Below are 26,092 nucleotides of genomic sequence, written 5' to 3'. Positions count from 1 at the left end.
TTTGCTTGTATTGTAAAGTTGGCTTGGGGACCTCCATCAGTGACAGAAAATTCCATGTTTACAGAAGTTCAGGAGAAGAGTGCAGGAGTCAACCAAAGTACTGAGAGAGCTGGAGATCTCACTTCGTACCAACCACATTGGGTGAGTCCGATGTGACCATCAGAGCCTTTTCACCTGGCCTCTTAGGACATGGTTTCATCTCCCTGCCACAGGGCAGATTTGCCTCTTGAATGGCTTTTATTTCCCCAGAGAGCTTCAGACGGTTCCTTTTCTGGCTTTTCTCCCCCTCAGCTCTGCCAGCTGCTGACTGGATGCTGCTGGCAAGCCTGGGGCCTCTCCTGGGGTCCTCAGCCTGTGGCTTTGAGTGGAAGACATTCCCACAGCAGCTGAGACTGGAGTCTGCCTGTGGCCTGGGGCTGGGCCAAGGGAGGCCCAGAGAAGGCTGGGGATGGAGGAGTGTGTTGCACTGGGTAGCTGAGACCTACCTAGTTCATGGACTGTTTGGTGCCCAGAAGATTATTTGCTTGATTATAAGACAATTTTAGTTCATGAGCAGAAGCAGCTTCCTGAAGTACCAGGAAAGATCTAAGGCAGTGGGGGCCAGGAGCTGAACATCTTCCGTATTCACTGACCAGGGTACTGCCAACCCATTGACAGGGCCCCTAGAAACTACATGCGTCTTTTTTGCCAGAGAAGTGGGGAACCAGGACCTGCTGAACAGACAGAGGGCTAATGCGTGAGATACAGTGAAAGACGGCTATGGTCTCAGTTTTATAAAACCGTAACCAGCCAGAGTAAATATAGTGAAAGTGAGAGAGAGAGAGAGAGAGAGAGAGAGTGTGTGTGTGTGTGTGTGTGTGTGTGTATGTATATGTATACACAAAGGACAGTGAGGGACACCTGATGGAGAACTGCAGGCAGGGCTACAGGCCTGACCGAGGGGCCTGGCATGAACATTGAGAGCTTACACAAGTGAGAAGTCGAGCCTGGGTTCGGGGTGGAGGTTTCTGGGCAGGTTCCAGCCCCGGGGTCCTGGGCTTCCTGAGAGCAGGGGTAGAAAGAGCCAAATGACATCATATGCCTTCCCCTCCTGTCCCCTCCCCAGGCTGAGGCTGCCTGGGGTTCTTATGGAGGCTACCTGTGTGCAGCCAGCTGCCTCAGCAACAGTGGTAGGGGAAATGGCACAGGAAAGAACAGGAAAGGGACAGTTCCTGGCCTCAGTAGCTGTGCTGGATGGCCAGAGTTGGCTTTCACACCTCTTCTGTGAACCAGACATTGAGAACTGACCTGCTTGGAAATGTGTAACTAGCCTTCACCTTTATATGGTGACGCTCACAGCAGGAAAAACTGCAGAGCCTCATCAGCTACCCCACGTGAGAGAGCAAGAGTGACACGGATGGCAGCTCCAGACGCCATCTCCCACCCTGCCTTGCTCCACAGGGCCTTTACCCCTCCCTGCTCCCTTCTCTCTCAGGCCCTCCTGTCTTGCTTATTAAGTCCTACTACGTGAGGATGGGGGTCCGCTTTTCTCAGGAGAGGGCCACAGAGCAGTGCAGGGCAGTCCCCTCTGCCTGCCCCTTCTACCTGGCGCCAACCCCCCTGGCCACTGGCCAGGAGTTGGGGCCAGAGCAGCATGGTTCCCAGGCCCGGGCCTCTTGGCGGTTGGCACACAAGCTAGAGGTCTGGACCTGGTCGTTGGTTCCCAGGAGCAGCTTAGTGTCTGGCATTTTAGGAGCTCCTGTCATCCGGACTGTGGCTTCTCTGGGAGAGTTATGTGGGAGGGCCCGGATCCGTCCCGGATTTTGGGGCAGGAGGAGTTTGTCAGGCTGTCAGGCTGGGGTGTGGGTGCTTCAGGGCAGTGGGAGCCCAGGGCAAGGTAGGGAGAGGAGGATCTTGCTTCAGCAGCAGCCCGATCAGCCCCAGGCCTGCAAAGATGGGAACTCGGGCCTGGAGTGGGCGGGCTGGGAAGTAGGATTCCAGAGCCTCTCCTGCTCCTCCTCTCCCTGGTTTGTATTGGTTTGCGGCCTTGCCTAAGTGCCCTTTAACCTCTCCTCAAAGTGTCAAGATCCCGAAAATAGCAGTGTAGACTCAGACAGGAAATGAGAAGGGGGTGGGGAGCTGGAGCGCAGACAGACAGGAAACGGGAGGCCTGTCGGCCCCCAGAGAGGAAGCTAACTTCAGGCAGCTCCGGTGTCAGTCAGCCGCAGCCAGAGCCTGCTGCCGGATCTTAGCCGGGCCTGGTGCTCTGGCCCGGCCTCTCTCTGTAGCCCGGGGTGTGGCCATCAAACATGGCGCTGGTGTTCCAGCTGTGGGGGAGAAGCGGCCTTGCAGGACTGTTTGGCGCAGCTGGCCTAGAAGGACACCTGGACGCTCGGAGGGAACAGAGCACAGGAGAGTCAGGGTTCATCCTGAGAGTTTTATGTCTCTCTGGGTCCTGTATGTCTATAGGACAGGAATGAGCCTGTCCTGTAATAGTCCTGGGACTCGCTCCTGACTTTCCTTCCAGGGATGTCTGAGTTCAAAAGGCCTGAAGGCAGAAGGGTGAACATGCCCCGGTCCACTGTCTTTAGGGTGCCTAGTTGTCTTCCCTGCTGCCTCCCTGGTTCACCCTCTTAGTGGCCAGAGCCATTCTGGGGTTACTTGAGTTCCTGACTGTCCCCGCATCCTTTTCCTATTCTGCCAGACTCACCCTGACAAAACGCTGAGGTCCCACGTATTCCTCTGCTCACTACTTCCCAAAATACCTTTCCTTGAACTTGGTGGAGAGCCTTTTGGCCCAGTATGCCTCTGTTCCGGACTCTCTTTGACGCTCCCTGCCTGTCTTTTAACTGAGACTTCGGTCAAGTCAGGGACCTGCTGGCTTCTGTCAGGAACAGCTCTGCACGAGGGCTACAGTAAATGCTCTGTCTAACCCTCAATTCCTCCCAGGAACGTGGCATCAGGACAGTGCGCCCAGCCACGTGCTAGACACCAGAGACCTAGAAAATGATTGAGTGGGGCCCTGGCCCTTGAGGAGGGGGCTTCTGAAAGCTGGTTTGGCTAACATGGTGTTGGAAGGCCTGTATCCCTGGCTCTGCCTTATCCCTGGCTCTGCCGCCTAGGGGCGGTCCAGGCCGGTGACGTGACCATGGCTGGGTCTGCCACAGGCTTTGATCTTCAGAATTCTCCCAGCCTGGTGCTGAGTTCCAGAGGATCCAGGAGGGGGTGTCGTTCTGTCAGAGACACCTTTTCCTCCTCCCCCTCAATCCACTTTAGCAGACCCCTCCACTGTGTTTCCTTTATCTGCATGCAGGTGGGTGCGGGAGTTTCTGAATGATGAAAACAAAGGCCTGGACGTGCTGGTGGATTACCTGTCATTTGCCCAATGTTCCGTCATGTGAGTACCACCTGGGACGAGGGTTGGGGAACCATGAGGAAGGACATGGTCCCATTCTACCTTGACGAGGAAGGGTGAGCTTGCAGTAGTGAAGATGGGAATGGGAACCCCAGGCAGGAGGGGAGGGCCTGGGCAGCAGCGTGGGGGTGGACAGGTGGCCAAGGGGCTGTCTGAGATCAGTGAAGAATGCCAGGTGGCTGGAGTAGAAGGTGCATTTTGGGGAGCAGGAGGAGAGATGTGGAAAGGGAGCTCAGAATCGAGCCCGAAGGATCCGACTCCATGCTGGGAGCCGTCCAAGGAAATGTCCTGGCTTCTGGGAGGGAGGCCCTGTGGGATTCGTTTGCTTTGGGAGAGCTCAGTCTTCAAGAAGCAACTTTGGGTCTCCAGTTGTGAGAGGGTTACTCCAGGTCACCCCAGGAGCAGTGAGCATGACCTTTGACGCGGACTGAAAGTGAAGCATTCAGGAGCCTTTTGCAAGCAGATGGGGGGTTTGGAGGCAGCTGGAAGTGAATCAGCGCAGAGGAGAAGGCAGTGTGGGGTAGTGGAAGGAACGAGGGCTTTCGAGTTAAGACAAAGCCCAAAGCCGGGTGTGGGTCTCTTCTGTCCTTTACTGTCTGCGTGACCTCAGGCAAGTTTGCTGAGGGCCTCCTATGTAAGAGGAGATCCATATTCCAGGGTTGCCGTAAGGATTAGATGATGACGTGTGTAAAGCAGTTGTAGTATTTGGAACATAGTCTATACTGTGGTGGCCGCTTTTTATTTGTTAGTTGTTATTATTTAAGGGGTTGCTCCCTACCATAATTACCTAAATATATGGAAAGAGGGATTATATTGACCGTTCATGGCATGGCCAGCACATGCAGACTCAGACCCAAGACTTACGTTGGCCCTCGGGTGACTGATCACCCCGGTTTGCCTGTGACTTTCCCGAGTGTTTGCGCTGAAAGTCCCGTGTCCTGGGGAACTCCTCAGTTCTGGGACTCAGCCCCAACCTCGACTTCCACTTTCCTTGCTACTGTCCTTGCCCCTGGGCTGTTCTCCTTCCTCAGCAGGTTTTCACCCTCATCTCCTTAGGGTTTCAAACTAATGCCTCTCCTAGGTTTGGCCTTTGTCATTTTTTGGCAGGTCATCGCCTGTTAAAGCCAAGAGTGGCCCACTCCCCATTCCCGTCCCTACAGAAGTCAAGGCTCATGATCCTCCTATCCCTTAAAAGAAACTCACTCTTTTTATAGAAAGAAATGAAAAACATTTGCTGAAGCGATTTTTTTTTAATTCAGAGCTTTTATAGAAAAAGATGTAGATTATTTTTCCAAATAAGCATATCTTGCTTCAAAAGCAAACAAATTCCAGCTGCTTGAAACCAAAATACACTGGAACCTCAGTATTGTAGTGTCCACAGCAGTACCTTTGACTGTGTTTTTAAAAGAAAGACTCGGAGCAGGTGAGGTAAGAGTGTGTGTTTTGGGAAGGGTTGAGGGGAAAAGAGCGAAGCCAAATAGAGTTTGAGTGAAGGCACTTATTTGTAAACTGCACATCCCAGCTCTGGGGAATACTATTATTCACGGAGGGAAACCACTGGCAAGTGGCTTCCCTGTCCGGGAGACTCCTCTGATGTCTGCTTGAGAGCCCCGTTAAGCATCTGATGGTCAGGGTCCTGAAGTCTGCTCCTGCTTCCTTGGGAACACTCAGGCATCTGCAGATACCGCTTCCTATTTCAGAGAGCCTCGGCCTCTGTGCCTTTGACCCTGGGGCTGTGCGTGTCTGAGCAGAAGGCCTTGCGGGAAGAGCCTGTAGGAAATGCTTGCTAAGTCCTGGGTGACCTACTGGGGGAAGAGGACAGGAAAGAGGAGTGGGGCTTGTTTCTCAGAGGGGGTAGATCCCGATGTGGGGATATGTAAAGGAGAAGGCCTTGTGGGTTTGTGATCTTGAGCTGTCCTTCTTGCCCTGGCTACGCTCCCAAACTGCTGGTGGTGGGAGATGCCTGGTCCCAGAAGCAGGAAGTGACGTAGAAACCATCCCAACTCCTGTGGGGACTAAGGACCCCGGTTCACACCCTCGACCTGTGATTTCTTCCCCGAGGGAAGCTGAAGCCCAAGGAGCCTCTAAACCAGAAAAACCCAGAAGCCTCAAGTAGAGGCTGGAAAGAAAACCCGGTCATTAAAACCCAGTGCTAGGATGAGACCATGGTGCTTTTCCTGAACACAGAGGCCTGTCCCACTCTGGGTTTCTCGGGACCCCCATTCCCTTCCACTCAGACCTGGCCTCGTGAACCTAGTCCAGAGCCACCTGGGCCCCACCCTCAGGGCACTGAGAGGCCCCTTTGGCTGCTGCCGTTTGCCCCCTAGTAATCCCTTCAGTTGGCCTGTTCCCCACCACTGCTCTGCAGGGCAGATTCTCCGAGGGGAGCGGCAGCTTCTCTGAGATGTCCCCTCTATGGCTGGGAGTGCAGAAAGTCTGCCAGCTCCCCGCGTCTCTTCGGGCCCATGGGGAGGTGACTCCTGGAGGCCAGTGGGGGGCAGCGGCTGGCCTCAGTCAGCACCCACATCTCCTCAGATCCCCCTCCTGGTTGCTGCCGGTGACTACTCTGCCCTCCTCGGCCCTCCTGACCAGGGTTGGGTCTCTGCTGCCCAATTCCGCTTTCTCTTCTGCTGCCCTTGCTTCTTGTTGCCCTAGACGTCTAAAGGGCGGGGGTGGGCTCGCCAGGCGGCTTGGCACTGAATTTCTCCTGTGTGTGCGCTTGTGTCCTTTCCTGCTCCAGGTTTGACTTTGAGGCTCTGGAGAGTGGTGACGATGGTGCATTTGACAAGCTCCGGTCCTGGAGCAGGTCCATCGAGGACCTGCAGCCACCCAGCGCCCTGTCAGCCCCCTTCACCAACAGCCTCGCTCGCTCTGCGCGCCAGTCTGTGCTCCGGTATGTGTGCTCTCGCTCTGCCCGCCTGCCTCCCACCCTCGTCCCCGTCCAGGTCTTGGGTGACAGCGGTGAGTGCTCATGCTCCTCCCTTCACTCTTGCTTCCAGGCTCAGCTCTCTTGCCCTCTGCCTGCCAGTCTGTCTCTGGTCTGTCCTCTCTGTCTCCTTGACTCTGCCCAGCGATCTGTCCTGGGTAAGTACGTCACCCTCGGCTGTGCCCACCCCATCTGGGGTTCCAGCCCTCCCCTGTCCTCTCCCCGTCTCTGGGGGCCCCTCCGTTCATCATTCTCACTCTGCCGTTCCTCCAGGCCTCTGGGCAGGGCTGGTCCTCACCCAGCTCCTTAGTCTTCACCAGCTGGTCCAGCACCTGCCCTCATGTCTGTTTCCCTCTGCTCTGCACGCAGCCCCATCGGCTGCCCGAAGACCAGCTCCCACCCAACCTGCTGCGCTCACCTTCCCTTCACTTCTTCCTTTAGGCCTTTTTTTTCCCTCCAAGGCTGCAGCGTGTTCATTTGTCTGTAGTATCTGAAGAGCCATCCTGCCCGGAGGCAGGTGGACGGACCGGATGATTTCTGAGAGCCCTCCTACAGAGGGAGGCTTTCCTTTGGGTCCTATGGCCCTTTCCATGGCCTCTGTCTCTCAGCCATACTTTTCTCCCAGTCTTCTTTGGGTTTTGCCCATTCTAGTCATGCACGAGCAGATACCACTTGTGTTTCCTGTTTTTTCCATGAAACATCACTAGGGGCAAAGTCAGATATAGTCCCTAGCCCTTCTATAGCCTTTGGGGTCTGCTCTGTCTTTTCTAGGACATAGATGTGGGATGGGAGCTAAGATGCCCCTGCCCCAGGGAATGTGTTGAAGATGCAGTGACTAGAAGGAAGAGGAAGGATGCCTCAAATGAATGTCTCCTGGACCCATCTTGAGGTCTAGGAAGGCCTACACACCTCGTGTTGTATTTTGGAGGACGTCTGGGCTTAGGATGGTTTGGGCACTGGTTGTAATGCTGGGATCCTGGATAGTTAACTGACAAAGACCTGTTCCAGGGAGGTGAAAACAGTGGAGTGCCCTGCCCCCTGCACCTGCACCCCCTGCATCTCTCTGGGCTGCTGGTGCAAAGTCCTCCATCCCCCTTTTCTTCTGCTGCTGAGGGGCAGCCTGCTGTCTGGGTGATGGCAAGTGCTTCTAGACCCTTCACCAGCAGCCCCTCTCCCCCAGGTATAGCACTCTCCCTGGGCGCAGGGCGCTGAAGAACTCCCGCCTGGTGAGCCAGAAGGATGATGTCCACGTCTGTATCCTTTGTCTCAGAGCCATCATGAACTATCAGGTAAGGCGACAGCACTAGCCACGGGTGCTCTGCCTCATCTCCCGCACCAGGAGAGCTAGGAAGGCACTAGCTTGTAAAAGACAGGTTTGCTGTTGGGCCTGCAGTCAGGGAGCTCCGGCTGGGATCTGTCTTCCCCACCGTCATGGTCTCCCCTCCTCCTGTCCTTTCCCTTTGCTACAGTATGGATTCAACCTGGTCATGTCCCACCCTCACGCTGTCAATGAGATTGCGCTCAGCCTCAACAACAAGAATCCAAGGTGAGTTCCTTCCCTCCCCTTTCCTCCCCGCTCTGCCCAGGACTCTGGAGAACTGGGCTGCACTTGTCCCTGCCAAGAAGTCCCGCCTGGCCTCGGGTCCTGCGGCTTAGGTCAGCGCCTTGGTTTGGCCCCTCACCTCTGCTGGAGGAGGAGTGTTCTGCTCTCCTCTGGTCTACACAGCTTAGGGAGGGAGAAAGCCTGCCTTCCCCTGCCTTCTTTCCCAAACCCACCCTCTCCCTCACCACCGAGGCTGTCTCTACTCTCTTGAAAGGACTCACCCAGTTGTGGAAGCGAGCTGTGTGGTGGCCAGGGTCAGGGGCTAGGGTGTTAATCTTCATTCTCCACCCCTTAGGACCAAAGCACTTGTCTTAGAGCTCCTGGCAGCCGTGTGTTTGGTACGGGGAGGTCACGAAATCATTCTTGCTGCCTTTGACAATTTCAAAGAGGTCAGTTTCCTATACCCGTGTGTGTGCCTGCGTGCGTGCGTGCGTGTGTGTGTGTGTTTTTGGCGGGGAGGAGGTGTGAGCCAGGTAGGTAAGCGCCCTTTCCTGTGATCTCACACATCCTAGGGATTTTAACGGCCTAGTGCTTTTAGCTAGGTATTCTGCCCCCTGCTTTTTTAAACCAAAACCAAAACTTCATTCTTACTAGATCTTGTGCCGGGAAGGCTCCTGACTGGCCAGCGAAGGATGCCCTCACTTGAGGGCTATAGTCCAGCAGTTCTAACCTGCTGTGCAGCAGAATACCTGAAGAGCGTGTGTTAAGTGCGCAGGCCCCGGGAGGCCTGGCCGTCTGTGCGCTAACAGGCTCCCCAGGCCGTTCTGAGGCAGTGAGCCCACTGGTAGAACCCGAGGCAGTGATATTTGTAGTGGGAGGAGGAGGCAAGCAGGGATCCTCCTGGGGTGTTGGCTGTCACTGGTGAGGGGAGAGGGAGCTCCTACTTGGAATTCCCCAGACTTGGCCTGGCTTTGAAACCCCCATCTGCTTGAACATAGGATTCCTCGGCATACAGCTGCAGCTGCTGGTCCCACCTCTTCCTCCTTTTTGGACCTCTTCCCTAGCATCCATTGTTCAAGCCAGGAAATGGCTTTTCCTCCTTGAAGCCAGAGGCTCAGAGGAGTCTCTGGACCCCTCTCAGCACAGAGGCTTTCCTGCACCCAGGCCTCTCTCCTGCGTCCCCACTAGGACTTCAACCTCCTGCCTCAGCCATGGCCTCCAACCTTCCTCCACCCTCCCTCTTTCCTTCAATAGCTCGGCAACACCAGGCCCCTGTGTTTCTTCTTGGCCTACACTCAGAGGCACCCAGAGCCCAGACTAAGGGCACACGCTTTACTGAGCTCCCTCAGGGACCCAGAGCAGATGCCATGTCCCAGGCTTTCTTCTATCATGTCCCAAGTGACCCGTTACATAGAAAGAATTGTGGTTACACTTGGTCTGTACCAGTCCCTTTGCTGGATGTTCCTGGGAACCAGGGCTCAGGGGCTTGGGTTCTGCATGGGACAGATCCTGTTACTGAGAAAGTTTGCTTGTTCAGGTATGCAAGGAGTTGCACCGCTTTGAGAAGCTGATGGAGTATTTCCGGAATGAGGACAGCAACATCGACTTCATGGTGAGGAGCTGGTCCTGGGTCAGGTGCATGCCCAGCAGGGCCGCCCACTCCTTGAGAACGGGGCTGAGCCGACAGCGTACTCTGACGTTCTGTGTAGGACCCAGAGTGGTTCTCTTCTCAGCAAACGCTCCTCATCCACTCACTCACTCACCCCAGAAAGCTTTTAGAAACTCCAGGACAATTTCTGTCTTGGGTCTCCTCCTTTCCCGCTTTGTGTGGCCGCACTGTCCCCGATTTGGACCCTTTCTGAGCTGCTTTCCTCTTCCCCAGCTTCTCCTCAGTTCTCCTCACTTCCCTTCAGTCTAGGGTATACAGCTAGTAGGGTTGTCTCAAGGAATACCTGCTGGTGTGCAAAGGAAATCCGCCAAATCTTCATGTACACCTATTTCTCATGTAATTTACTTGTCTTCGTAAAATGAATATTAAGTTCGACGTTTTCTAAGTTAAAATTCTCTTATTGCTCCCTGAAAGACGTACCTTTTTTACTCCTTTTGATGATCCGCCTGATGATGCTGGCTCTAACAGCCGCCTCCCCTCCGTGTCTCGGCTCTCTCTGCCCCTCTGGGCTGCTCCTTCCCCAGGTGGCCTGCATGCAGTTTATCAACATCGTGGTGCACTCGGTGGAGGACATGAACTTCCGGGTCCACCTGCAGTATGAGTTTACAAAGCTGGGGCTGGAGGAGTTCCTGCAGGTGAGCTGGGCTGGAGTCCTCACGGGATGAGGCGCTTCGGGGAAGAGGACCAGCTTAGCTGTATCACGAGGAGTTTTTCTTTTACAAGAGCCTAGTCACGGATGCTCCTGGCACCCTGCCTGTCTTCTGTGACCTGGGACTCTGGCCTTTGCGCAGAGGGCTCCTCAGTCAGTCAGCTCCGCAGGGCGAGAATCTGACACGGCTACAGTAGGAGCTCCCTGGGTCCTAGGCTCTAGGAAGGGGTCATGGAGGCTGATGAGGAGGCTCCCCCAACTACTACTCTCTCTGCTTTCCCCCAGAAGTCAAGGCACACAGAGAGCGAGAAGCTGCAGGTGCAGATCCAGGCATACCTGGACAACGTGTTTGATGTGGGGGGTTTGCTGGAGGATGCCGAGACCAAGAATGTGGCCCTGGAGAAGGTGGAAGAGCTGGAGGAGCATGTGTCCCATGTAGGTGGTCCTCCTTTGCTGCCAGAACCACTGTTGAGGGTGGGGAGAGAGTGGGGACATCTGAGTCCCAGGAATCCTGAGCTGACCTGCTTACCTCCCGATTGAGCCTCAGGGAAGCCTCAGAATCCACTGGGGCTCTCTAGCGCACGCTCTGGCTGAGACACTAGTTCATCCGCGGTGGAACACACATTGACCTCAGGACTCGAGAGAGGCAGATGTGGCCATTTGTCTTGCACTATTTCATGTGGTCTCAGACCCTGGGCTCACAGGAGTGACCTAGGGAAGCCACTGGGCCAAGCTGCCTTTGGGGCCCTGGGTGGAGGGGTCGGGCCTGGGTCCTGACTGGGGTTCAGACTGTGCTGAGTGCCCAGACTTTAGGGCCATCCCCAAACCTGCCCTTTTCATCCTGCAGCTCACAGAGAAGCTTCTGGACCTAGAGAATGAGAACATGATGCGTGTGGCAGAGCTAGAGAAGCAGCTGCTGCAGCGGGAGAAGGAACTCGAGAGCATCAAGGTACCAGGTTACGTGGGGAAGGGAGCCCCTGACTGGTACTGGGTGCTGGGGCCTGGGGAGCTTGCTTTTCGTTCCATGTCAGTCACGTCAAGTCCTCGAGCATCCAGATATTAGTTCACTCCTGAGGCACTCGAATGAGGGTGGGCTGATGATTTCACCCCATGTTTTAGCTGGAGAGGGAAGCTGGAGCCAGAGTGGGCCAGACACACACACAGGAGGGTGGGAGCAGGTGGGGCACCTCTGGAGCCCCTGTCTCCTCCTGCCAGCCCACCCCCCTTGCTTCTCCCTCACCTGCACCTCCACGTGCTTCCCCAGCCCAGCGCAATGAACAGGCTCAGAATAGCCCAGGTACTTGGGGCTGTTTATCAGGATATCTACCAGGTATTCCAGATTGGAGAGCAGGGCCTCCTCACATTTCGGTGTCTTCTCTGTCCCTCACCTAACTTTTTGTTAGTTATAAAATCATGCCCCAACCCATCTCTTCTTCCACAGGAATACAATTACGCTGGCTCTGTTGAGCTCAGTACATACCTGCCAAGCCCCTGCTAAGAGTCTGAAGCGCTGAGTCGGGAGTATGGAGGATACAGAGGTGGCTAAGGCAGGGTCTTGTCTGTAGGGGGCTTCCAATTGAGCGACTGTACAAACCAAATGGAATGAGAGCAGGACTGAGGCACAGAGGGCTGAGACTGCCATAGCAGGCTGCTGGTGGGTTAAGGAGAGTTTCACAAGGGCAGCCTTCTACCTGGGCCTTGAGGGACCAGTGAGACTGGGCTGGAGCAGTGAGGAAGGACACTGCAGGGCGCCAGCCAAGCAGGCTTGCTCTTCCGCCCCCCTCTTTTGTTCTGCTGCATTCCAGTTTTTCGTGGGTTTCTGCCGCTCTCTGCCTCTGAGTACCCTCCTGGAGACCCTTGGGTAGGAAGTCTCACTCCCAGGAGCATCGCCTGCTGCGCTTTCAGGTGCTCTTTTCTTAATGGTGCTGTCTGCCCAATAGGAGACTTACGAGAACACGAGCCACCAGGTACACACCCTGCGGCGGCTCATTAAAGAGAAGGAGGAGGCCTTCCAGCGCCGATGCCACTTGGAGCCCACCGCCCGGGACCTAGAGTCAGTGGGCAGCGAGGCCCTGGCCCGGGTAGGCCCTGAGGAACTGAATGAGGGCATGCACCCCTCCGACCTGGACCTCCTGGTTCCGGCCCCGCCCCCCGAGGAGGCCCTACCTCTGCCTCCGCCGCCGGCTCCTCCCTTGCCCCCTCCACCTCCCCCGTTACCAGGTAAGCAGGACCCTTACCTGGTAAAAGGCAAGAGGTGCAGCCTTATTGTGGGGCCAGACCAAAGGCCCAGTCAGCAGCATCTCCACAGGGAGAAACTGGGGATGTGGCTGGAAGGATGTAAAGTCAGGTGGGAGAGGCTGAGGGAGGGTTAGAATCTGAGGGAGGCTCAGATTACTAGGGAAGGGATGTCTATGAGCAGACGTGGATCTGTTTTAAGGAGCGTAAAGATGCTGCTCCCGATTCCTCTGAAGACCTCCAAGGAGAGGGCTTAGACCAAAGCAGGGGAGAGTGGGTCAGAGACCGCACGACCTGCCCCGTCAGTTAGGACCCCTGGGAGCCACTTGGGCAGGGAGTTCATGCAGCCTCCTTCCCTGGTAGTCTTTAAGGACAGGTAGGGCGGACAGAGGGGAGTCTCTTGGCCCCTGGGTCACTGTGCTATTTCTTCTTTTCCCAGACAAGTGTCCCCCAGCCCCACCTCTCCCCGGCGCTGCTCCCTCTGTGGTGTTGACAGTAGGCCTGTCAGGTGAGTGTCCCGAGGGCTCTGGGCAGGGCTAGTGGGACCGAGGGAGTGTGTCCTTGGCTCCTGCCTCACTGATCCTCCTTCCAAATTAGCCATTCGCATTAAGAAACCCATCAAGACCAAGTTCCGGCTGCCTGTCTTCAACTGGACAGCACTGAAACCCAACCAGATCAGCGGCACTGTCTTTAGCGAACTTGATGATGAGAAGATCTTGGAGGTAGCAGGGCCTGGGGCCCTCAGGGCTGGGGTTGGGAGCTGGGGCCCAGGTTGCCCTTTAAGGTAGATCTCTTGGCTTTGGAAGAGCCCTCAGACTCAGCCCTCCATGTACCAGAGCTGAGCTGATGCTGGTGTGCTGCCAGCGGGTCCTCTTGTAGGATGAGGCCACAGCATTTTCCCTTCTCATCAACTCCTGCCAGGACCTGGATCTGGACAAGTTTGAAGAACTGTTCAAGACAAAAGCCCAGGGCCCTGCCCTTGACCTCATCTGCTCCAAGAACAAGACAGCACAAAAGGCTGCCAGCAAGGTGACCCTGCTGGAAGCCAATCGTGCCAAGAACCTGGCCATCACCCTCCGCAAGGCTGGCCGCTCAGCTGAGGAGATCTGCAGGGCCATCCACACGTGAGGCTCCCACTGACCTTGCCCTGGTCCCCAGCTAGTTGGTAACCCACCTAGGATCTCCACCTAGGATCCTAGCCTTCCCTGGATTCCAGGGCATTGACAGAACTCCCTCAGTCATCCAGTGGCTTGGCCAGAATTTACTGCATCTGTGCTGTGTGCCAGGCACTGTGTGAGGTGCTGGGGAGTCAGCCCGGACCTTCACTCAAGGAGCTCCTAGCCTAGGGCTTCCCTGGTGGCGCAGTGGTTGAGAGTCCGCCTGCCGATGCAGGGGACACGGGTTCGTGCCCTGGTCCGGGAAGATCCCACATGCCGCGGAGCAGCTGGGCCCGTGAGCCATGGCCGCTGAGCCTGCGCGTCCAGAGCCTGTGCTCCGCAACGGGAGAGGCCACAACAGTGAGAGGCCCGCGTACCGCAAAAAAAAAAAAAAGAAAAAAAAAGGAGCTCCCAGTCTAATGGGAACAGTCCAGTAACACTGGGTGACAACACCAAGGTAGTGGAGGTACAGGCAGCTTTGGGAGAACAGGGAGGGCTAGGTAGCTGAGCTTGGTGATCAGGGAAGGCTTCCTGGAGGAGGTGATGTCTCACTTGCAACCTGAAGGATGTATATGAACTCCAGGTCAGGGCCTGGAGGGAGAGGCATGGTGCCCTGAGTACTGAAAATTGACTCTGGCTTTAGTGTAAGGAGGGGAGTAGGAGAGACAGAGTAGAGAGGCGAGCAGAAGTCTTGCAGGCTGGGCCTCGTAAGCCACGTCCGGGTGTTAAGACTTCTCCCTAGTTGCAGAGGGAAGACGTTGAAGGGTTCTTAAACAGGGCATGGAATGTGACCCTAGGATTGCTACTGGTGCTGAGTAACACCAGTCCTGGAGTTACTGGAGGTGAGACAGTGAGTCCTCTGCCTCTGGCTGTGTGGTGCTCAAGACCCCACCCTCCGTCCTTGTAGGAGCTGGAAAATGAAGGGATGACAGATAATGTGGGCAAAGGCAAGACCTGAGGTGGTCCCTCCCTCCTACACAGGTTTGACCTCCAGACACTACCCGTGGACTTCGTGGAGTGCCTGATGCGCTTCCTGCCCACAGAGGCTGAGGTGAAGCTGCTGCGGCAATACGAGCGGGAGCGGCAGCCCCTGGAGGAGCTGGCGGCTGAGGACCGCTTCATGCTGCTCTTCAGCAAGGTGGAGCGGCTGACCCAGCGAATGGCTGGCATGGCCTTCCTGGGCAACTTCCAGGACAACCTGCAGATGCTCACGCCGGTACGGCCCCCACCTGTATCATGGTTGTCTGCGGCCGCCCCTCCGCCCTTTACCTGCTAGTCCCCTCCCCTGCCAGCCCCTCCCTGACTTTGCCGCATCCCGGCATGGGGTCACTCAGCTATTCATCTTGCCTTCCAGCAACTCAACGCCATCATTGCAGCCTCTGCCTCCGTCAAGTCCTCACAGAAGCTGAAGCAGATGTTGGAGGTGGGGAGAGGTTGGGGATGGAGGTGCCGGGGCTTCCCGGGTCCTGGGTGGGGGCCTGGCGCTATAGAGAGAGGAGGAAGGAGCCCTCGGGTCTTGCCCTGAGTTCTTCCCGTGCCTCCTTTGGACAGATCATACTTGCCCTGGGGAACTACATGAACAGCAGCAAGCGGGGAGCTGTGTATGGCTTCAAGCTCCAGAGCCTGGATCTGGTGAGATGGTGGGGACAGCAAGCGGCCAGGAAGCTGGATGGGGCAGCGGCTGGGGCGCCAGGGTGTTCAGCCCTCTTGCACTGACCGCTGTCCCCCTCTACCAGCTCCTGGACACCAAGTCCACTGACAGGAAGATGACACTGCTGCATTTCATCGCCCTGACAGTAAAGGAGAAATACCCAGACCTGGCTAACTTCTGGCATGAGCTGCACTTTGTGGAGAAAGCTGCGGCAGGTGAGGGGAGCCTGGCCCAGGGAGCCTGCCTCGCGTCCAGCTCAGGACAATCCCTGGAAGCTATGAGGAGGGGGAGCACTTGGGTGCCTTTCTTTCTTGCTTTTGTTTTCTTTTTTCTGACCACTTCAAAGTTTTCCGCTGGGGCCATGGGCAGGGGCCACCCCAGAGGGAGCCTTCCTACAGGCACCAGGCCCCACCCAGCCCTTTGCACTTGGGTGCTGTGGGAGTTGGAAGGGAAGGGCAGCGGTGGCTCTTCACTGCCAACTCCCCCAAGCTGGCCCCAGAGCCTGTGTCTCTGTGATGTATGGGAAGTGCTTAGAAAACCCATAAAGCCCCCCACAGACATAGGGTGGCTGTTATTTTTGCCCCCGTCGTGAAACTGGGGCAGGCCTGGGGCAGCTCTGTTTTGGAGCCCAGCAGTCTGCGGCTCACCTTCCCTTGCTACCTTCGGGGTCATGAGCCCACGGCCTCTTTTCCTTTTCCTTGCCCCTGTGAGAGCTTGGCTAGCTTGGTTTGCCCCTCTCCGTCCACGCTGGTAGCTCTGGAAGGGGGGCGTGAGGAACCGAGTGAGCCCATGCTGAGCGGGAGGGCTGGAGCTGGCTGTAGTCCTCAGCCCGGGCTCTGGTGACAACAGTGTCCCTGGAGAACGTGCTGCTAGACGTGAAGGAGCTGGGCCGGGGCATGGAGCTGATTCGGCGGGAGTGCAGCATACATGACAACAGCGTCCTGCGCAGCTTCCTTAGCACCAACGAAGGCAAACTGGACAAGCTCCAGCGCGATGCCAAGACAGCCGAGGTGAGCACAGGGTGGAGGTGGGTGGGAGAGGCTGGGGCCAAGGTGCCGTGAGCCTCTGGCGGGCTTAGTTCTGGTTCTTGGGTCAGAGAACTTTTGTCAAGCAGCTGGCTGGCTGATCGTGGGGAGAGGGGGCGCTGGGGATGGCAGGCAGCTGCCTCTGGAGACGCACTCTAGGGGGCTTGGCGAGCCCCTAGTTCTTTGCCCTCCCACAGGGGCTGTGGGGGGCTGCGGCTTCCTGTGGGCCTCCTGCCCCTGCTGGGAGCCGGGCTTCTCCTTCCCCGCCAGGCTGACCCCTTCTGCCCACCCCCTCCCCAGGAGGCCTACAATGCTGTTGTGCGCTACTTTGGTGAGAGTCCCAAGACCACGCCTCCTTCTGTATTCTTCCCAGTATTTGTCCGATTCATTCGTTCTTACAAGGTGAGCGGAAGAGAGACTTTTAAAGAGGAGTTTGGCTGAGAGAAAACTGGTAGGGGGAGAGAGGGCTGGGCTTCAGGCTTGGGCCTTTTCCGTCTCCTCCTCTGAGTCCTGCGAGGGAGCGATGGAAGCTGGCCACAGGCCTCTTAGCTGTGAACTGGTGGGCAGGGTGGGGGCCCAGGCCCTTCCTGTCATTGTTTGGGGCAGGAAGTGCCCTTCCAGAGAGTGGCCACCTGGGGTTGCTGGTCCCACTGACACCCACTCTCCACCCTCAGTGTCAGCCCCTCCCCTCACAGCTCACAGCCCCTGTGACTGACACACACACACACACACACACACACACCATCTTTCATGGTTCTTAGGAAGCAGAACAAGAGAATGAAGCCCGCAAGAAGCAGGAGGAGGTAATGCGGGAGAAGCAGCTGGCTCAGGAAGCCAAGAAACTGGATGCCAAGGTGGGTGGGACCAAGAACTGGGGCCTGGAAAACACGGCAAAGGATTAGGAGGGGGTGGAGCAGAGAGCTGGAGAGGAGATGGAGAACTGGAGCCCACAGACCACCCAGAGGGCCTGACGATGGAGTCCAGAGGGATGGAGAGGGGGGCTATGGGAGGGGATTCCTAGGCAATGATGGGGGCTGGGCTGGCGGGCGAGCACAATCAAGGGCATCCTCAGACTGCATCTCGGGGCAGGAACCAGCCCCGTGGTACGTTAGCGGTGACTCCCTTTCTCTTCAAATGCTCGGCTCTAGACCCCATCCCAGCGGAACAAGTGGCAACAGCAGGAGCTAATTGCAGAGTTGAGGCGGCGCCAGGCCAAGGAGCACCGGCCTGTTTACGAGGGGAAGGATGGTACCATTGAGGACATCATCACAGGTGGGGCCCTTTTCCATCCCTGGTTCCTGGCCACTGGGCCCAGCTCCCAAACCCCAACCATAGCCCTTTGGGCCCTCCTCCTCCTACCCCACCCCCATGGGGCCTGACCACTGTGTCTCTCTCCTGGGCCACAGTGCTGAAGAGTGTCCCTTTCACGGCCCGTACTGCCAAGCGGGGCTCACGCTTCTTCTGCGATGCAGCCCATCATGATGAGTCAAACTGTTAACCCCCAAGGCTGGGGCCCTTGACAGGTACTGGGCACCACAGTTGCCCTCTCTGCATGCCCACCTCCCAGGACTCCTGCTGGGTCCCACAGGCGCCTCCTCTCCTGCATGACTTGGAACCATCCTCTGGCAGCCCCGTGGTGATGGGGACACATACTCCTTCCCTTGCATGCCCCATGCTCTGAGAAGCATGGCTTATCCCCTGCATGTGCCCTCAGGGAAGTGGTTATCTCTCCCACTAATGCTGTCTGGCTTCTACTAAGACCTAAGGGGTAGGGAGTTGCCAAAACAGGCAGGACCAGGCGCGCCACCTCCGCTGATCACAGAGGCTGAGAGTCTCTGGTCCTGGGCCCAGGTATCATTTGTCCTTGTCTCCTGTAAGAGCTGTGGCAGTGGCTTCTGCCCAGGGGCATCAGATGACCCTTGACCTCTGTTTCCTGATATCCAATCTGCCTGGGGTCTCTTCCCAGCTTCTAGATCTTGCTGAGTCCACCTTGTTTCTGTCACTCCCCAGTGGCCTCTAGTACCCCCACCTGTTCTTCTGAATGTGCAGAGCCCGCCCCAGAAATCTCCCTGACCATCCCCTCCAGTCTGTCTTTAATCTTCTCCCTCATCGACCTCACGGCTGGCTCTTGGCTGGCCCTGCCTGTGCGGCTGGGCCCTCAGAAGGTGGGCCTGGCCCAGCCTCCCTGCCTGTTCATAGGCCTCTGTTTCCCCTACAGGCCTCTACCACCAGCCCCTTGTCGTTCGCCACCAAGCCAGGAGTGCCGCACCGCCTGCTGGCCCGCCTCGGGCTCCAGGCCCCCACTGAGACCTTCCTGGAGGCAGAAGCACTTCAACCCTGAGTCCTTCAAGTCCAACCAGTAGACCTGAAGCCCTGGAATTGGCCAAGGGCCCAGCAGAGGGCTATGCTGCTCTCAACCCAGTGTCCACCCTAGCTCTCAAAGCTGCATCTTGCCTGCCGCCACTGTGGGCACTAGGTCTTTCAGGGCCTGGCACTTCCCTGGTGCCTCCAGTACTGCACTTTGCTCCCAAGGTCTTCAACATCATTTCCTCAAGGGTCAGCTCAGGGCTGGAGAAAACCATTTCCAGCTTTAGGCTATGAACGGGCACCTAGGCCCACCACCACTAGAGCCAGAGGGACGAGAGGAGAAAACAATTTTTTCCTTCTTTTTTCCCCCTTACTTTTTGCAACCCAATGGTCAGCTGCGATCTAGAAGTGTCCAAGCTTAGGGAGCCCTGGGGTGGGGCCCTGCCAGTCTCAGATCGTCTTTTACCAGGAGCAAGTCTCTCCTAAGCCTGGGCAGTGTGCCCTAGTGATAAGGGGAGAGGAGAGATGCCATGCTCCCTGCCCTTGGCCCTTTGCGTTCTAGGCTGACTGTCCTTGCCGAGGTGGGCAGAGGACTAGTTTTCTCTGCCTAGAGAAACGGTGTGCCAAGAACGTCCTCACCTTCTTCCCCCAGCTAGGTTTTGTTGGCAGGGGCGGGGTCATGTCGGTCTTAGCTATTTTCTCCGTCCCCTGCCGGTTTCTTCTCGGCCCCTGGGAGGGAATACAGGGGCCCACTCCTTTTTGTACATGTACCACTTCCTTCTCTCTTGTACATAAACTCCAGACTTTCCTTCTGTCAACAAAGGCTTGAAATACCAGGCCTGACTCTGTCTCCTCTTTCTGAGTGTGGCGGCAGGGCTAAGCTGCCCCTTTAGGCTGACCCGAGCCACGGGGATAGAAAGGAGGCTGGGCAGAGCTGCCACGCTCGGGGGAGGTGAGTGCGGAAGCCTGGAGAAGGAGAACCTGGCTAGGTGGGCTCCAGCCACACAAAGGGAGGCAGGCCTGCCGTGAGGCACCAGTGCCCCCTGCTGGCCATGCGGGCACCTGTCCAGCCCCAGCCAGCCCCAGTGCAAGCACACGGAGAAGACAAAAGAGCCACTGGGCACGTTATAAATATTGTTATTTAAAAAACAAAACCAAAACCAAAACGAAACACACATACACTGGGCCCCGGGGCCCGGGCAGGCAGGAGCAGGTACTGATGCTAGAGGGTAAGGACCCCGCCCTCTGCCACCCAGGCTGTGTCCACCAGCCTGTCACTCTTCCTGGGGGCCCCTTCTCACATTACTGGCACCACCCACCCACATGGCATTCACCACCAATCGCTGGTCTGGGGCTGAGGGCAGGGACCGCACTAGCTGTCCGGGAAGCTGGGAGGACCCTTGAACACCGCGAGCAACCTTGGGAGGTGCTGGCGATGATGTGTTGGGGTTGGGGCTACTTGAGGAAAAGCGGACACAGACCCAACTAAGGAAGAAGTCTGGGGTAGACAGCGAGGGTAAACTAGGCCACAGCCTCACACAGACCCGAGGCACGGTGCCTCATCAGGTCACTGGTGGTCATCCAGCTGCTGCAGGAGCGTCCGCCGCCGTCTTTCCAGCTCACCCTCGCTCAGCTCGCTTTCCGACGTGTCCCAGCCCGTCTGGTGGAGCAAAGGCACAGCTCACCCACAGCTTCCCCCCGAGGGCTGCCGAGGCCTGGGCACAGCGCTGACTGGGCTGGGGCCGGGTGCCTGCCTCTCACCTTCTCCTTCTTGATTCCAAAGCCTGTGGAGCGGTTAGGGAGCTCTGCCCGCCGGAGGTCCCTGTCCTTGTCCTGCTCTGGTTCTTTCTCATCACTCTCCTTGCCCGCTTTCTCCTCAGGGTCTGTCTCACTCTCAGGACTGTTCTGTAAGAGCCCAGAGCCCGCCTCCTCAGTTCCTGTGGAGAACAGCCCAGGAGGCGGGTGAAGACATCTCATAAAACAGCAGGGCCTTGGATGGAAGTTCCTTCTCTACGCACCGACTTGTGTCTTCTCTTCTTAGTTCTCTTTTTTGGTTTCTTGACTTTCCGAAGGCCATGATCTGGAGACAGAAAAATCCCCACTAAGTCCCTTGGGAGAAGGGAGGCCTCATCCTTTTCTCTGCTCATTCTTCACAGACAGGGACCTGTCTGAGGAAGTCTCAGTCCAGTTTTCCTTCCTTCTCTCCGTTTCCTGCCTGGGCAGGGACGGGAAGTTCTCCTTACTCTCCGACAGGTGCAGCCGTCCCAATCCACTCTACCCTCAGAGGGTGGGGCTCCCCGAAGGCCTCCTCTCCAGCTCCCAACTGCTTACCTGATCCAAGGAGAAGGCGGGAGGATGGGGAACCCCGTCCTCCAAGGGCAGCACCCCCACTTTCAACAGAATCAAGTGAGGAAGAGGGCTCAGAGCCTGACTCCGAGGGGTTCCGCCGCCTCCGCCTGGGGGGCCGCAGAGATGGTGGGGGCAGCTCTTCATCTTCTGACTCAGAGCCCTGGGGAGATGGGCAGACACGTGTCAGCACAGAGGTTACCTGGGCTCCAGAGGCCCTCAAGTATGGGAACTGGGGACAAAGAGGAGAATCCAGGACCAAAGGAATCCTCAGATCTTCCTCCAGGGGAGGTGATGTAGGAGAAAAGCAAGAAAAGTGGCTCTTATTTCCCCCAGACAATCCAGCCTCACCCCACATCCTTCCTACCCGCCAACTCACTGAGGGCGAGTGGGAACGCTTGCGATGGTGCTTCTTGCCCTTTCTGCCGTGTTTCCGGCCTTTGCTGTGGAGGTGCTGGCATTCAGTCTGGTGGAGGCAGAGGGAGGGGAGAGGAAGGTTAGCCCCAGGAAGGACCCTGCATTCTACAATCCAGTTTTGCCTCCTCTTCTGAGGCTAGGGCCTTAGGTCTGTCCAGGGTACCCTAAGACCTCCCCTTCCTTAGTTGTCCGGGAAAGGAGAGCCCTGGTGAGGCTTCCGTTAAGCTAGCCTCAGGTGTTCAAGAGCCTGGGGCAGATGCAGAGGAAGAGAAGCTCTGCCTCACCTCCAGTACCTGCAGGAACTCCCGGAAGAGCCGGATCCGCTCCGACTCCAGGGTGATCTGCTCAAAGGCTGAGTCGCACACAAAGCGCTCACGGACCTTGAACAGGAGAGCACTGCTGATCAGACCAGCCCCAGCACAGCATGATGCCGCCATGAGCACAGGGCAGGGCTGGGGCAGAGGAAGGAAGGGAGCCGAAGCTGGCCCCGAGCTGTGCTATGACTGGGGTGGGCCCCCGGTGGTGGAGAAGCACCGCTGCCCTCAGGACTGAGGGGGTGGTGTTTGGTGCCAGGCTGCAGTCCTGACCTCTTCCCAGGCAGTGCCCAGCTCCACAGCAGGCACAGCCTGCCTCAGCATGCTTCGAAAGGCAGCTTCTCTGCGCCGCAGCCTTCGTGCCTCCTCCTTCTCCCGCTCTCTCTCCCGCGCCTCTGCTTTCTCCAGCAGCTGAGGGCAGACGGGACACAGAACGGAGTCACCCAGAAGGGTGGGCGCCCCGACTCACCCAGACATACCTTAAAAGGTGGGAAGTTGGAGCCTGGGCTCCTACTATCATTCCCTGAACTGGGGGAAGAGTCACACTGGGGCAGTGAGTGAGAAGGCACGGAACAAGAGTGAGGGACGAGTCTGAGAACGGAGCCCTGGCTACAGCCCCACCCCACGTGGCCCCTCACACTATTGAAAGTCAGCTTGATGTTGCCTGCATCCAGCGCAGCAGCCCTCTTGTCAAAGCTTATGACGTGGGCGAAGTCCTCAAAGGCTGTGTTCACCTCCACGCAGAAGCCCCGGTCCTGTGGGCACAGCAGCGCATGAAGCAGGGGGCACCACAGGCCCGAACCTGAAGCTGGCTGGCCTCCAGGGCAGGCAAGGGTCAGACTACAGGATGCTCAAGGAGCCCCCTCCCCCGGAAGGGATCCACAGGACTGGGATGCACTTGGAGACCAAGTCGTCCAAGTCCTCACCATCTGACAATTAAGACTCCCATGCCCACCCTTGGCTTGGCTGTCACAGGGAACTGGGGGCGGGGGTTGGATCACAGGGGCAGGTGTGCAGGGTGTGTGTGTGTGTTTCTCACAATTAATTCTTTGTCCCTTTGGCTTAAAGCTTGAGCCCCTGCTGGGTCATCCTGCTGCTCAGTAAGTTCCTTGCATTCCAGCATCTGCAGGTCCCACCTTCTGGCTATATTTATTGAGTGCTTACTATGTACCAGGTACCATGCTGAGTGTTTCACACACATTACCTCATTTAATCCTCACGTATCTGAATTTAAGCACAAGTCCTAGTATCCTAATTTTATGCAGAAGAAGAAACCAAGGTTTGGAGGAACTAGCGCCAATTGCCCAAGGTCTTCAGGGCTAATATACGGCTGAAGGAGAATTCTGCCTGAGGTCTTTTTAACAACAAAGCCCCTACTTTTAAGCACCACACCCACACAGATCACCTCATCCACGGGACAAATAGAGGCCATCTGGTGTACAACTCCCGAAACACTATTAAAAACACCACACACAGACCTGGCGCTGTGCTTCTCACCTAAGCCTCAAAACACCCCAGTAAAGCAGAGGCTTAGGAGAGTTCTCTCACTTGGCCCAAGATGACTCAGTGGAAAGTGGAGCCACTGGCGTGCGAGGTCTGGGGCACGGGCCCAGGTTCCCTCCCTCTCCCTCCACTCAGCTCGAACTTGCCCCAGCCTTCCTGCTGATTGCAGAGGCGCACTCTTCTTGCTTCTTCCAAGAGGACTTCCTCAACCCATGCTCTCCAGCCCTTCTCCTCAAACATACCAATCTCTCTCGCTTAGGGAACTGCAAGCTTCACTCTCACCTCTTCACTGGCTCCTTCCGTCAAGCACACAGCTCACTTAACCTGGAACACCCCTTCCACTCTGCTCTCCACCTTCCTCAAGCTAACAACCTCTGCTTCTTTCCCTTTGTTTCAAAATCTTTAAATGCAGCGCAAAGGAAAACAAACATTTATTAAGCCTACTATAAGCAAGATACTACAAATGTTATTTAATTTCACAACCTTGCACGTGTTATCATCCCCATTTTACAGATTAGGAAACTGAGGCTCAGAGACATTAACGTGCAGAGGTCTCAACCAATAAACAGCCAGGAGTTACCCAACTCTAAAGCCTGTGCTGCACTCACTCTGCCCTCTTCACGGACACTGCTCTCCTAGGGGTTGCTCATGTCCCAAGAGTCAACTCCAAGGACGCCTTGTCCCCACTCTTCTCGTCCTCTGTTCACTTCTTCAGTGCTCCCCTCTCCAGGGTCCCCTCCTGTCTCTGACCTCTTTTACCACCTCTCTTGCATGTGCTTGTTCCCCTGAGACCTGCAGTTAGTCTTTTCAATCTACACTGTCCTTCGCAATCTCATTCCCCACCTCTCTCCTGATTTTCAGACCCATACTAGACTGGATATTTCGCAGACACTTCAAATTCAGCAGATCCCAAGAGAATTCATTTCCTGGGAGACCCCCACCCCACTCCCATGGATCTCTCAGGCCCAGATCTTCTGTCTTTCAGCTATTCCAAGTCCAGGACTCTGCACTACCCTATGGGATGCGAGGTACCATCACAGTCTGCCTGGCTGGTAGATGGTCTCAGGGAGCCCTGGGTTCATCTGCCTTCCATAGGCAGGAGCCCAAAAGGGGGAAGAAGAAGGAGGAACTATCTAAAGAAGATTCTTTCTCAGGAGGTGTGGAGACACAGGACTCAGCAAGGATAGGACTCCCACAGGCCTGTCAGCAGTACCGGCCGCTCTGTGGCTAAAAGTTAAGAGTCCAATAAAATTTAGCTCTTCTTGGATTAGATATTTCTACTTTGTATAATTATCCTATTTTAAATTTGGTATGTGCTTTATTCCTCCCTGCCCCTGGTTGCTTTTGAGAATAATTCCAGAAGTGGAATTCCTATTTTCTCCAGCCCTGTTCTTCCTGCTTAATCCTTACCAATGGTGCCATCGATCCACTCCTGACATCTCCAACTCCTTCCTTCCCTCAGTTTCACAAAAAAATGCGTCAATTCTACTTCTGCGTGACTCTAGCCTACTGGTTTTAAACTTTCTTTCTATTTTCACAGCAGAAACATTTTTTTCCATAAAAATCTTATGCAGAACCTCGATGTATAAAAGAGAAACAAGCTGTTACACTTGAAAATACAGGAAGGAGCATAAAGTCCCCCCCCCCCACTCCCCCACCCCCTCCGGCTTGTCCCAAGGCCCCTCTGAGGAGACCTAGGGAGTTTCAGAAACTACTGGAACATTACAGCTCTGCTCACTGGCCATCCCCACTGCCCTCGCCAAGCTCACTCCCACCTAGATCACTGCAGCAGCTCCTGCCTGGTCTCCCTATTCACCCCCCATGCTTCGAACCCTGCCTTGAGTCCATGCTGCCCAGATTTTTCTAGCAAATGGCCCCAGCAGCAGGAAAGCGGTCTGGGGGTGAGTAAGAAGAGGAAGACTCAAGCTCAGAATTTATCTTAATCACTGGCCACTACCACTTCTACTATCCTGAGGCTTCAAGTCCTGTCCTCCTACCACGCCTATCCCTAAGCATACAAGCACTCTGGCTGCAAGCGCTGCTCTACACAACCACCTGGGCTTTTCCAAGACATCAGCTAATCACATCATTCCCAGCTCCCCATTACTTACAAGATAAAAATCCAAATTCCTTATTTTACCATTCAAGGAATTTTACAGGCAGGGCTCTCCTTCCCAACTGGGGCATGTGGTTCCAGAGAAACAGAGGAAGCCACAGGACATTATGATACATCTTACCTAATGGTAAGTAATTTTAAAATATTAAGTTTATATTAACAGAGAAGTATTATGGTATTAAAATGCAACACCTGCATGAATTCTTAAGGCAAAACACAGGACTTTAAAGAAATGTGTGTGCAGTGGGATATTCCCCACTTTGTTCTCAGACCCTCTACACCTCAGGTACCAAGTTACTCCCCTTGGTAATCAGGTGAAGTCTGAAGGAATACTCCCCATTTTTCAGACGAGGAAACATGCTCAGAAAGATTAAGTAATCTGCTCAAGGTCACACAATTTGTAAGTGGTTAAGCTGGACTTCTACCCCTGCAGTCCGCCTTCACAGTCCTGCTCCTAACCACTATCCACACTGCCCTCTCAAACCCATGAGAATGGTCTTCACTTCCACAAAGAAACATGCTTCTCTTTGTTATCTTTTTCTGAAACATGGGGCTCTCTTAGTCCATCACTCACTTTTGCCCCTTTGATAGACATGGATATTGAGAATTCTCCAACGTGCACGTGCGATCAGAAATGGCAGGTGAATTCGCTCCCACATCACGGAGGTGACAGGGAGGAGTGAGGATAGATAAGGAGGACAGGCCCCTTCTAAAAGGCAGTGGCATCTCAGCTCAAGTCCACTGAATGCCTCGCAAAACGAGCCTAGTGCTGCTAGATAATCCAAATTTCCAAGAGACGCTGAAGATCCAGACTTTAATTGTAATCTCTTGATTTTAACA

At 55.8% G+C, this 26,092-nt stretch overlaps 2 protein-coding genes across 12 annotated transcripts in view; one reads left to right on the top strand and one right to left on the bottom strand.

The window, feature by feature from the left end:
- The window catches only part of FMNL3 (formin like 3), a 55,179-nt gene extending 35,787 nt beyond the window's left edge, over positions 1–19,392 (top strand). The window contains exons 4-27 of one of the 5 annotated variants that reach the window (XM_027106184.1): positions 65–141; positions 3,293–3,376; positions 6,135–6,287; positions 7,501–7,609; positions 7,790–7,866; positions 8,219–8,312; positions 9,401–9,475; positions 10,057–10,167; positions 10,470–10,616; positions 11,029–11,130; positions 12,122–12,401; positions 12,856–12,924; positions 13,014–13,138; positions 13,338–13,540; positions 14,555–14,789; positions 14,928–14,996; positions 15,125–15,205; positions 15,310–15,439; positions 16,074–16,234; positions 16,550–16,651; positions 17,011–17,103; positions 17,398–17,521; positions 17,656–17,772; positions 18,468–19,392. In XM_027106184.1, the coding sequence (XP_026961985.1) occupies positions 65–141; positions 3,293–3,376; positions 6,135–6,287; positions 7,501–7,609; positions 7,790–7,866; positions 8,219–8,312; positions 9,401–9,475; positions 10,057–10,167; positions 10,470–10,616; positions 11,029–11,130; positions 12,122–12,401; positions 12,856–12,924; positions 13,014–13,138; positions 13,338–13,540; positions 14,555–14,789; positions 14,928–14,996; positions 15,125–15,205; positions 15,310–15,439; positions 16,074–16,234; positions 16,550–16,651; positions 17,011–17,103; positions 17,398–17,521; positions 17,656–17,747 (2,793 nt within the window). In that variant the 3' untranslated portion in view covers positions 17,748–17,772; positions 18,468–19,392. Of the gene's footprint in view, positions 1–64; positions 142–3,292; positions 3,377–6,134; positions 6,288–7,500; positions 7,610–7,789; positions 7,867–8,218; positions 8,313–9,400; positions 9,476–10,056; positions 10,168–10,466; positions 10,617–11,028; positions 11,131–12,121; positions 12,402–12,855; positions 12,925–13,013; positions 13,139–13,337; positions 13,541–14,554; positions 14,790–14,927; positions 14,997–15,124; positions 15,206–15,309; positions 15,440–16,073; positions 16,235–16,549; positions 16,652–17,010; positions 17,104–17,397; positions 17,522–17,655; positions 17,773–18,467 lie in introns of all 5 variants that reach the window. The other 4 variants (XM_027106182.1, XM_027106185.1, XM_027106183.1 and 1 more) reach the window with 4 other exon arrangements.
- Positions 19,393–19,676: 284 nt separating this feature from the next.
- The window catches only part of PRPF40B (pre-mRNA processing factor 40B), a 20,456-nt gene continuing 14,040 nt past the window's right edge, over positions 19,677–26,092 (bottom strand). For 5 of the 7 annotated variants that reach the window (XM_027106192.1, XM_027106191.1, XM_027106187.1 and 2 more), the window contains 8 exons: positions 22,272–22,388; positions 21,907–22,044; positions 21,604–21,699; positions 21,282–21,368; positions 20,888–21,065; positions 20,575–20,636; positions 20,318–20,461; positions 19,678–20,216 (listed from right to left, as the gene is read on the bottom strand). In XM_027106192.1, coding sequence (XP_026961993.1) covers positions 20,124–20,216; positions 20,318–20,461; positions 20,575–20,636; positions 20,888–21,065; positions 21,282–21,368; positions 21,604–21,699; positions 21,907–22,044; positions 22,272–22,388 — 915 coding nt within the window. In that variant the 3' untranslated portion in view covers positions 19,678–20,123. Of the gene's footprint in view, positions 20,217–20,317; positions 20,494–20,574; positions 20,637–20,887; positions 21,066–21,281; positions 21,369–21,603; positions 21,700–21,906; positions 22,045–22,271; positions 22,389–26,092 lie in introns of all 7 variants that reach the window. The other 2 variants (XM_027106193.1, XM_027106188.1) reach the window with 2 other exon arrangements.

The sequence above is a fragment of the Aethalodelphis obliquidens genome, unplaced genomic scaffold (assembly GCF_003676395.1).
Source record: "Aethalodelphis obliquidens isolate GAN/ISIS:26980383/991018 unplaced genomic scaffold, ASM367639v1 scaffold8, whole genome shotgun sequence".
Classification (NCBI taxonomy): Eukaryota; Metazoa; Chordata; class Mammalia; order Artiodactyla; family Delphinidae; genus Aethalodelphis; species Aethalodelphis obliquidens.
The sequence above is the reverse complement of the archived record's forward strand: the minus strand, read 5'-3'. Positions and strand labels throughout refer to the sequence as shown.